This window comes from Salvia hispanica, chromosome 6 (assembly GCF_029641045.1).
Source record: "Salvia hispanica isolate PSC_SH4W2 chromosome 6, Shi_PSC_v1, whole genome shotgun sequence".
Taxonomy (NCBI): Eukaryota; Viridiplantae; Streptophyta; class Magnoliopsida; order Lamiales; family Lamiaceae; genus Salvia; species Salvia hispanica.
The window spans coordinates 26,590,987-26,601,841 of record NC_142697.1 but is presented as its reverse complement, the minus strand read 5'-3'; the positions used below and the strand labels follow the sequence as shown (position 1 = coordinate 26,601,841).

Sequence of the window (10,855 nt, the reverse complement as noted above, 5' to 3'; positions counted from 1 at the left end):
AAAGAGTATTAAAACGTAAAGTCACTTAAAGTTTATAAAGAGATACTCCCTCCGTCCCCCATTAAGAATCACACTTTTTCATTTCGGTTCGTCCCCAATTAAGAGTCACACTTCATTTTTACCATAAATAGTAAGTAGGTCCCACATTCCACTAACTCAATTCACTCACATTTTATTATAAAACCAATATAAAAAAATGGGTCCCACATTCCACTAACTTTTTCAACCAACTTTTCTTTACATTTCTTAAAATCCGTGTCCAGTCAAAGAGTGACTCCTAATAGGGGACGGATGGAGTATAAAGTTAGTTAGAGAATATAAAGATATACGGTCAGTGAGAAAATACAAAGAGATATAAAGTCATTTAGAGAATATATAGCAAGGAAAGTCTTCTAAAAAGACAAAGCAATTTAAGAGAAAGAATATCGGAGAAAAGTATATAAATTTTAAAAAAGATATATCGCCTATCTCGCCCAGGTCATCCCACCCTCCCCCCTGGATCTGGATCTCGCTTGCCACACCCACCCCGGGGCGATTCCATTGAGACTCGTGCGCCCCGAGCCCCTAGCGCGATTTTGATAACACGGATTTCTGTGCTTAAAAATGTGCATCATAAGAACTACTTTATCACGCAATAAAATCTAAGGGACTATTGCAAGTGGAATTAGGTGGTGGATACTAACTGAACTGATTTTGGCAACTCTATTGACAGCAAAGCCATGACGTTTGCCTGTGAATTATGACTCTATCATTGCATACACATATTTTCACTTTACATTCCACCAAATTTGTTATTTCTCTTGTTCTTCCAGCAAAGAAAACATGTCTGCACATGCCAAAGCAACCCTGGTGTTCGTTCCATTCCCTTTAATGAGCCACCTGGTGCCAGCAATACACACCGCCAAGCTCATTGCCGATAGAGACGACAGCCTCTCCATCACCATCCTACTTATGAAGCTTTCCCTGGACCCCAAGATCAGTTCCTACACTAACAAATCACCCCACCCTCGGATAAAATTCCTACACCTGCAAGAAAACAAGTCCATCACATTAGAGTCGATGGGACCCAAGAATTGGGTGCTTTCGTTCGTGGAGCGCCATAAGAGTCTGGCCAGAGATGTTGTGGCAGAGATGATGGAGAACCAGAAAGGAAGACTTGCTGGATTCATGCTCGACATGTGCTGCGCTCCCATGATTGATGTGGCTAATGAGCTCTGCGTCCCGGCTTACATCTTCTTCCCCAGTGGATCAGCTACTCTTGGGCTTCTGTTTCATCTCCAGAGCTTGACAGACGATCATGGCAGAAACATGGAAGAGTACAAGGATTCAGATGTGGAGATCTCAATCCCGACTTATGTTAATCCAGTACCTGCAAAAGTGTGGCCTGTTGAAGTAATTGACAATGAAACTGGTATACTAGATTATGCCAGAAGGTACAGAGAGACCAGAGGGATCATCGTTAACACCTTTCTTGAATTCGAGCACCACGCAATTAGCTCGCTCTCTGCTGATGCCAGAATCCCACCAGTTTATCCAGTAGGGCCGATTATTCAAGGAGGAGGTGAAGAAACTGGTGAGAACAAGAGGAAGCGCGGGGAGATCATCGCGTGGCTGGACAAACAACCCCATTCATCAGTCGTGTTTCTCTGCTTTGGCACCCGTGGAAGTTTCGAGGGCGATCAGGTAAAGGAAATTGCTACTGCGCTGGAGAAGAGTGGAGTCCGGTTTATGTGGTCATTGAGAAAGCCACCTCCTGAAGGTACAATTGAGTTTCCAGGGGAATATGAGAACCCTGAACAAGCATTGCCAGAAGGGTTCCTCCGAAATACTACTGGAATCGGGAAGGTGATCGGGTGGGCACCCCAGATGGCTGTGCTATCTCACCCTGCTGTGGGAGGATTTGTGTCGCATTGTGGGTGGAACTCGACTCTGGAAAGTGTGTTTTGTGGAGTGCCTGTGGCAGCATGGCCGCTGTCTGGAGAGCAGCAGGCCAATGCGTTCCAGCTAGTCAAAGAGTACGAGATGGCGGTTGAGATCAAGATTGACTACAGGAAAGATAGTGGTGTGATTGTGTCTGCAGGAACGATAGAGAGTGCAATTAGGCAGCTGATGGACCCGAAGAACAAAATCCGACTCAAGGTGAAAGAGCTGCACGACAAGAGTATAGCAGCCCTTGAAGAAGGAGGCTCGTCCTATAACTTCTTAGGTCGTCTACTCGAAAATGTCATGGATAATAATTATTGAAGTTTAGATCTGTTTGGTGAAGTGAATGCACTAGATTGAGAGTTCTTGGTTCTAAGTAACTTCCCCTAAAAAGCATTTGCAAAAGCTAAAACAGCATTCCTGAATCTCAGTGTTGTTATAGTTTCATATGAATTGAATGCATTGTAGCGAACTTGTTTCTTTTGATTCTTGAATTACTAGTAAGTACTAACATGGAAAGAGTAAAAGATGGTATATCTAGCCACAAAAACTATTCTAATACATATAGTATTTATTACTACTAACAAATACACAAGTTGTATCCTATGGGATACGATAATGGACTAATGGGCCTATACTGCTTATATGGGCCTTCTTAAGATAGTTCAATCTGACCCACTAACGTATAAAATGAACTTCAATGGCCAACTTTATTGGTTTTCAAAAGATTAAAACAAAAAATGGCGAGACATTAAAAAGTTTGCTAAACTTCTGCAACCAGCGATGGCGGATACAGGATCCTAAAATGGAGGGAGTGAAATAAAATTTATCGGAAGCTAACGGAGGGGAAAGGGGTGGTCGCCCTCTCCTGGCCCCCGATTCCGCCACTGACTGCAACCATTTCACCAAATAACAGTTAAAAAAATGTTATGTACTTTTACTTAATACTAGTACTTACTATGTTGGTTATTTAGTATTAATAAACTAACACCATTCCTTCATCTTCTCAAAACATATTTCTGCTCAACTCATCGTCATGCCATCAGCAGAAACATCACATATTTAGTTAGTTATTGTTGTCGTAGCCGAAAAGTCTCTCAAACATGTCGCCACCAATCGGCGTGCTCTAGGTGCCCCGTGTTCTCTCTGAACACCACAAATCTCATTCTGCCTTAACCAACCACACAACCCCATTGATAATTTTTTTCGTATTATATAGTTAGGGTGGGTTGCAAAAAAATTGGTTTGTTGGTGTAATGTGTATGGATTTTGAGTGAGTTATTTTATGTTGTTGTTTTATCATAGCCAACCGCATTATACGTCACTTTTGTTGTTAAATCATAGGGTATGAAAGAGCAAGTTTAGATTTCAATTAGTGTGGTTAAAAGTGTTGGGCGCATTCGAGGCGATGAAGTGAAAAAATTGGATTTCAACCAATGTTGTTAGGAGCGTGGGGCGCTGCGAAACGGTGAAGAAAAAGTTCGAGGGCCGGGATGATGGGGCACAGTAAGAGCTAAATTCATATATTTTGTTTAATCTATATCCTAGCGAAAATTACTAAAATTAAAATTTAAAATAAATTTTATGTATAAATTAAAACTTAAAAATTGACAAATGCAAATTTAAATTTAAAGTAATTTTTAAATCATACTAACAAATATAAAGTCATATGAGATATAAAGAAATAAAAAGTCACATAGATACTATATAAAGAGATGTAAAATTTCTTAAATAATATAAATAAATATAAAATCACTTAGGGGATATAAAGAAAGTCACCCAGAAAATATAAAGAGATGTAAAGTCTCTTAGAAAATATAAAGAGATCATTACCCAAAAAAAAGAAAATATAAAGAGATATAACATGTTCGAGTTGGCTAGACTTGCAACTAGAGGTGCCCACGGTTCAGGAACCGACGGTTACGGTTCGGAACCGCCGGTTCCGGTTTTGGAAATTGTTGAACCGGAACCGAACCGCGAGAGTGTTTCGCGGTTACGGTTACGGTTCCAAAACCGCCGGTTCCGAACCGACGGTTTTTTGCGGTTCCGGCTTGATTTCACGGTTTTCCGACGATTTTTCGCGGTTTCGGTTCGAAACCGCGCGGAACCGGCGATTCCGATACGGTTTCGGTTCGAAAATTTTTGAACCTGAACCGAACCACGGTTCAAAAATCGGCTGTTTTGGTTCGGGTAAATTCTCACGGTTTTGGTTCGGAACCGTAACCGACGGTTACAATTTCGGTTTTAACTGCCGGTTCGATAAACCTTGGGCAGGTCTACTTGCAACTAATTAAGATATATGTCATCTCTAGTACAAACAAAAAAAAGGATAAACTTAACTAAACTCACCCTAAATTTAGATTCTTTTTTTCTCCCCTAAAATTTACTCCATAACAGATGAAGAGAAAAAGAGGAGATGAGTTTAGATAAAAGGATGACACCAAACTCTTGTCGTCATTATACTAATTAATAGCTGTATTTCTGCAACTTAGATTTAATACCCCTTTGTTAATTGTTATTATTGCAAGAACCATTCACCAACCCCTTATAAAGTTGGAGAACCGCCCTCACTCAGTCCCTCCCCTCTTCTTCCCTCCTCACTCAGTCTCTCCCCTCCTCTGACGCCCTCCTGACTCAGTCCCTCTGCTCCGGGGCTGCCCATTTCTGCGACTCAACACGCAGTTTCAGTTTCAGGTAACAAATTTCTTTTTCTTCACCACCATGTGATTAATCAATTGACATGAGCCAGCACTGCTGCATTATTTTTGCACAGAGTCTTTGTCATAGATGGTAGTTCTCGAATAGTTGTCATACATCATGCATGTGATGAATTCTAAAAATAATCATTAAACTAATCATGTCAACTTCAAATGTTAGTGTTGGAAACAGGAGTCTTGAGGCCGTTTTTGCATGTTTAGGCTTTCTTGATTGAGTGAAATCCTAGGTAGATATAAGATACTAAATGAACTAATTTTGGCAACTCTATTGACAGCGTAGCCATGACGTTTTGCCTGTGAATTCTGACTATATAATTGCATACACATATTTTCACTTGACATTCCACCAAATTTGTTATCTCTCTAGTTCTTCCAGCAATGAAAAGGATGTCTGCAGATGCAAAAGCAACCCTGGTGTTCATTCCATTCCCTTTAATGAGCCACCTGGTGTCAGCAGTAGACACCGCCAAGCTCCTTGCTGATCGAGACAACCGTCTCTACATTACCATCCTAATTATGAAGCGGACCGTGGACACCAAGATCAGTTCCTACACTACCAAATCACCCCACCCTCAGATTAACTTCCTACAACTGCAAGAATATAAGTCCATCTCATCAGGGTCGATGGAAGACAAGAACTGGGTGTTACAGTTCGTGGAGAGCCATAACGGTCTGGTCAGAGATGTTGTGGTGAAGATGATGAAGAGCCAGAAAGGGAGACTGGCTGGATTCGTGCTCGACATGTTCTGCACTCCCATGATTGATGTGGCGAATGAGCTCGGTGCCCCGGCTTACATCTACTTTTCCAGTGGATCGGCTGCTCTTGGGCTTTTGCTGCATCTCCAAAGCTTGAGACACGATCATGGCAAAAACATGAAAGAGTATGAGGATTTAGATGAGAAGATCTCCATCCCAACTTATGTTAATCCAGTACCTGCAAAAGTGTGGCCTGTTGAAGTATTCGACAATGAAACTGGTATTCTAGAATGTGTCAGAAGGTACAGAGAGACCAGAGGCATCATAGTAAACACCTTTCTTGAATTCAAGCACCACGCAATTAGCTCGCTCTCTGCTTGTGCCAGAATCCCACCAGTTTATCCAGTAGGGCCGGTGATCCAAGGGGGCAGCGAAGAAACTGGTGAGAACAAGAGGAAGCGCGAGGAGATCATCGCGTGGCTGGACAAACAACCCCATTCATCAGTCGTGTTTCTCTGCTTTGGCACCCGTGGAAGTTTCCATGGCGATCAGGTGAAGGAAATTGCTACTGCGCTGGAGAATAGTGGTGTCCTGTTTCTGTGGTCGTTGAGAAAGCCACCAACTAAAGAAACAGTTGAGTTTCCAGGGGAATATGAAGACCCTGAACAAGCATTGCCCGAAGGGTTCCTCAGAAATACTAATGGAATCGGGAAGGTGATCGGGTGGGCACCCCAGATGGCTGTGCTGTCTCACCCTGCCGTGGGAGGATTTGTGTCACACTGCGGGTGGAACTCGACTCTGGAAAGTGTGTGGTGTGGAGTGCCTATGGCAGCATGGCCGCTGTTTGCAGAGCAGCAGGTCAATGCGTTCCAGCTCGTCAAAGATTTTGAAATGGCCATTGAGATCAAGATTGACTACAGGAAGAAGGATGGTGGTGAGATTGTGGCTGCAGGGACGATAGAGAGTGCAATCAGGCAGCTGATGGACCCGAAGAACAAGATCCGACTTAAGGTGAAAGAGCTGCACGACAAGAGTATAGCGGCCCTTGAAGAAGGAGGGTCGTCCTATAACTTCTTAGGTCGTCTAATCGAAAATGGCATGGATAATAGTCATTAAAGTTTATCCTGTTTGGTGAAGTGACATAAATACATTGAGAGTTCCCAATAATAGCATGTGCTAGAAGCTAAACAACATTTCCTGAATCTCAGTCTTGTTTTATATTCATATGATCTGAAATCTGAATGCATTGTGGCAAACTTGTTTCTTTTCATTGTTGAATTACTATCAAGTGGTAACAAGTAGAGAGTAAAAGAGGATATGTCTAGCTACAGAAACTAGCCTATTTATATTAAAACGAAACAGAAAAATAAATAAACTAAAGGAGAGACAGGAGCTTACAAATTTTGGAGCAGCCGCGTATTGGGAATTTTCACAAACATGTGGTTGGCAGATCACATAAACACATAGAAACTTCCGAAGAATTACACCTTTAGTAAAGTGAAATCACCTAGCTGAGAGAGGGAGAGAGATATTGTTATTCAATACCTAATTCATCCATATTACTATAACATCTGTAAGCTGAATTAAGCTCACCTAAATTCGAGCATGGTGCCGCAGTTTCTCATACTCAAACAAAATAGCGTCACAAATCAGAGTGTGTCATGTGAATTCTCTTCATATAAAAGAAATGTCTTACGGTTACTACTCCCTTCATTTTTTTATTTTTAGTCCGTCTGCTAATAGAAGTCCCGATTCATAATTACTATAAATGGTAAAGAGGTCTCTCATTTCATTAACTCATTACACTCGCATGTCATTTTAAACTAATACTCCCTCAATCCTAAGGAAGATGACTCCTTCTTAGGGACACTTGATTTTATGCAACTTTATTTTATTTTATATGTTAAGTGGAGAGAGTAAAGTAAAAGATGAAATAGTGGAGATAAAAGGTGTTTCCATCTTTAGTAATTGGTCATTTTGATTGGGACAAACTAAAAAGAAAATTGAGTCATATTCAATGGGATGAAGAGAGTACCATATACAAGTGGGACTAACTAACTTTCTTTCATCCGTTTTTCTTAATATTTTCTTAAAACTCATGCCAGAGAGAAAGAGAGAAGTAGGACTCCTATTAGCGGATGGAGGGAGTACTACATTTGAACCGCATATGGGCTTTCTTAAGATAGCTCAATATATTATAGTACTACATCTTCTTTTGGCCCAACAAATTAGCCCATTAAATGAGCTTCAAGGGCCTACTTTAATAATTTTAAAACAAAAAATGGTGACACATTAATTGGTTGTCGGGACGGGAGTATGGGACACTTGCTGTACATAATCGATGAGCTACCAATTATATTATGGTATGCAATTTTTGTTGGGTGATCGCTTGAGAACCGATTCAAGTTGTCTACCCTTGCAACTAATTTCAGATAGCAATCGCTAACTTTCTGTTAACTTGCTAACTCATCAATGCAGTGTATTAAAAATATCAACACTATGATATTAAAATGTCAACACATAATTTTATTAAGCTTCAATATAATGTGTTGATATTATGTGTTGGCATTTTGATGTCACCGTGTTGACATTTTTTATATACTATATTGATGAGTTAGCAGAGTTAACAACTTAAATAGTTAGCAATATAACGCACCTCATTTCAGATAGAGTAATGATAAACAACCAAATTTTGTACAACCAAAACAAGATTATATTAGTCATTTTGATGTGTTATTTAAATATTAAGATAATAAATATAATTAGTTAACAAATTAAAAACACTTTATTAGTCTTTGCCTCATTTTCAAATTTTTATTTTTATATTTGAATTATTTCTCTATTATTTTTTAAATTTGAATTAAAGTATGCAATAATTACATTTTATAGTTTAAATAAATTTTAAAACGTTATACACAAATACTATAATATTATGCACGTTCCCTATACTATATATATATGTCTATACTTTTTAATAATATACATAAATAAATTACTTTTTTTCTCAAATAAATTATTGTTTCATATATATGCCATCTCTTATAAAATAAAATTAAAAAAAAAAGAAAAAAAAAAACACTTATCAAACACACCCTAAATTTAGATTCTTTATGGGTTCAGACAAAAGGTTGGCACCAAACTCTTGTCCTCATTATATAATTAATAGCTGTATTTCTACAAATTAGATTCTAACATCCCCTTGTAATTATTGCAAGAACCATTTACCAGCCCCTTATAAAGTTGGAGAACCACCCTCACTCAGTCCCTCCCCTCCTCCAACGCCCTCCTCACTCAGTGGCTCCTCTCCTCCGGCGCTGCCCATTTCTACGCCTCTCACACAGAGTTCCTTTTTCAGGTAACGAATTTCTATATCTTTACCATGTGATTAATCAATTAACATGACTCTTGCACACAATCTTTATCATTGATGATAGTTCTTGAATCCTTATCATATAAGTCATGCATGTAATGAATTCTAAAAATAATCTCTAAATTAAAGATCTCGTCAACTTTAAATGTTAGTGTTGTAAATAGGAGTCTTGAGGGAGTTTGTGAATGTTTAGGCTTTCTTGATTGAGTAAAGTCCTAAGTGGATACTAACTGAAGAAACTCTATTGACAGCAAAGCCATGACGTTTGCCTGTGAATTCTGACTATATTATTACATCTACACATATATTTTATTTTCACTTGACATTCCACCAAATTTGTTCTCTCTCTTGTTCTTCCAGCAAAGAAATGATGTCTGCAGATGCCAAAAAAACCCTGGTGTTCATTCCTTTCCCTATAATGAGCCACCTGGTGTCAGCAGTAGACTTTGCCAAGCTCCTTGCCGATCGAGACAACCGTCTCTACATTACCATCCTAATTATGAAGCGGACCGTGGACACCAAGATCAGTTCCTACACTACCAAATCACCCCACCCTCAGATTAACTTCCTACAACTGCAAGAAAACAAGTCCGTCGCATCAGGGTCGATGGGAGACAAGAACTGGGCATTTCTGTTCGCGGAGAGCCATAAGGGTCTGGTCAGAGATGTTGTGGCGGAGATGATGGAAAGCCAGAAAGGGAAACTTGCTGGGTTCGTGCTCGACATGTTCTGCACTCCCATGATTGATGTGGCGAATGAGCTCGGCGCCCCGGCTTACATCTTCTTCCCCAGTGGATCAGCTACTCTTGGGCTTATGTTTCATCTCCAGAGCTTGAGAGATGATCATGGCAAAAACATGAAAGAGTATGAGGATTCAGATGAGAAGATCTCTATCCCAACTTATGTTAATTCAGTACCTGCAAAAGTGTGGCCTATTAAAGTATTCGACAATGAAACTGGTTTTCTAGAATGTGCCAGAAGGTACAGAGAGACCAGAGGGATCATAGTAAACACCTTTCTTGAATTCGAGCACCACGCAATTAGCTCGCTATCTGCTGATGCAAGAGTCCCACCGGTTTATCCAGTAGGGCCAATGATTCAAGGGGGAGGTGAAGAAAATGAGGAGAACAAGCGGAAGCATGAGGAGATCATTGCGTGGCTGGACAAACAACCCCATTCATCAGTCTTGTTTCTCTGCTTTGGAACCCGAGGTAGTTTCGAGGGCGATCAGGTAAAGGAAATTGCTACTGCGCTGGAGAAGAGTGGAGTCCGGTTTCTGTGGTCGTTGAGAAAGCCACCTCCTGAAGGTACAATTGAGTTTCCAGGGGAATATGAGAACCCTGAACAAGCATTGCCAGAAGGGTTCCTCAGAATTACTACTGGAATCGGGAAGGTGATCGGTTGGGCACCCCAGATGGCTGTGCTGTCTCACCCTGCTGTGGGAGGATTTGTGTCGCACTGCGGGTGGAACTCGACTCTGGAAAGTGTGTGGTGTGGAGTGCCTATGGCAGCATGGCCGCTGTTTGCAGAGCAGCAGGTCAATGCGTTCCAGCTAGTCAAAGATTTTGAAATGGCCATTGAGATCAAGATTGACTACAGGAAGAAGGATGGTGGTGAGATTGTGGCCGCAGGAACGATAGAGCGTGCAATCAGGCAGCTGATGGACCCGGAGAACAAGATTCGACTTAAGGTGAAAGAGGTGCATGACAAGACTAGAGCGGCCCTAGTAGAAGGAGGCTCGTCCTATAACTTCTTAGGTCGTCTACTCGAAGATATCATGGATAATGCTCATTGAAGTTTAGCCTGTCTGGTGAACAGCTTTTGCAAGAAGCTAAAACAGTATTTCCTGAATCACAGTCTTGTTTTAAATTATATGAATTGAATGCATTTTGGCGAACTTGTTTCTTTTGATTGTCTGTATTACTAGTAGAGAGTGAAAGAGGGTATATCTAACTACAGAAACTAACTTAATATATTAAAACAAAACAGAAAAATGAATAAATCGAAGGAGAGAAAGACGCTTACAAACTTAGAGCAGCGGCGGATGGGAATTTTCACAAATATGGTTGGCATGTGACATAATACCAGAGAAACTTCCGAAGAAACAACCCCTGCAGTAAGGTGAAATCACCAAGCTTAATTTAATATT

General features: G+C 40.5%; 2 protein-coding genes and 1 pseudogene across 2 annotated transcripts; all 3 read left to right on the top strand.

Annotated features, from left to right (window-relative positions):
- The first annotated feature begins 781 nt into the window (after positions 1-781).
- LOC125205707 (anthocyanidin 3-O-glucosyltransferase 2-like) lies at positions 782-2,335 on the top strand. Its single transcript, XM_048104776.2, has one exon. It carries the CDS (start codon positions 823-825, stop codon positions 2,242-2,244), a length of 1,422 nt encoding a protein of 473 aa, XP_047960733.1. The 5' UTR covers positions 782-822; the 3' UTR covers positions 2,245-2,335.
- Positions 2,336-4,790: 2,455 nt separating this feature from the next.
- On the top strand, positions 4,791-6,503 carry LOC125205703 (anthocyanidin 3-O-glucosyltransferase 2 pseudogene; annotated as a pseudogene).
- A 2,029-nt stretch (positions 6,504-8,532) lies between these two features.
- Positions 8,533-10,603, top strand: LOC125205704 (anthocyanidin 3-O-glucosyltransferase 2-like). Its single transcript, XM_048104774.2, has 2 exons — positions 8,533-8,691; positions 9,067-10,603. The coding sequence occupies exon 2, from the start codon at positions 9,074-9,076 to the stop codon at positions 10,499-10,501; it is 1,428 nt and encodes a 475-aa protein (XP_047960731.1). The 5' UTR covers positions 8,533-8,691; positions 9,067-9,073; the 3' UTR covers positions 10,502-10,603.
- Positions 10,604-10,855: the final 252 nt, after the last annotated feature.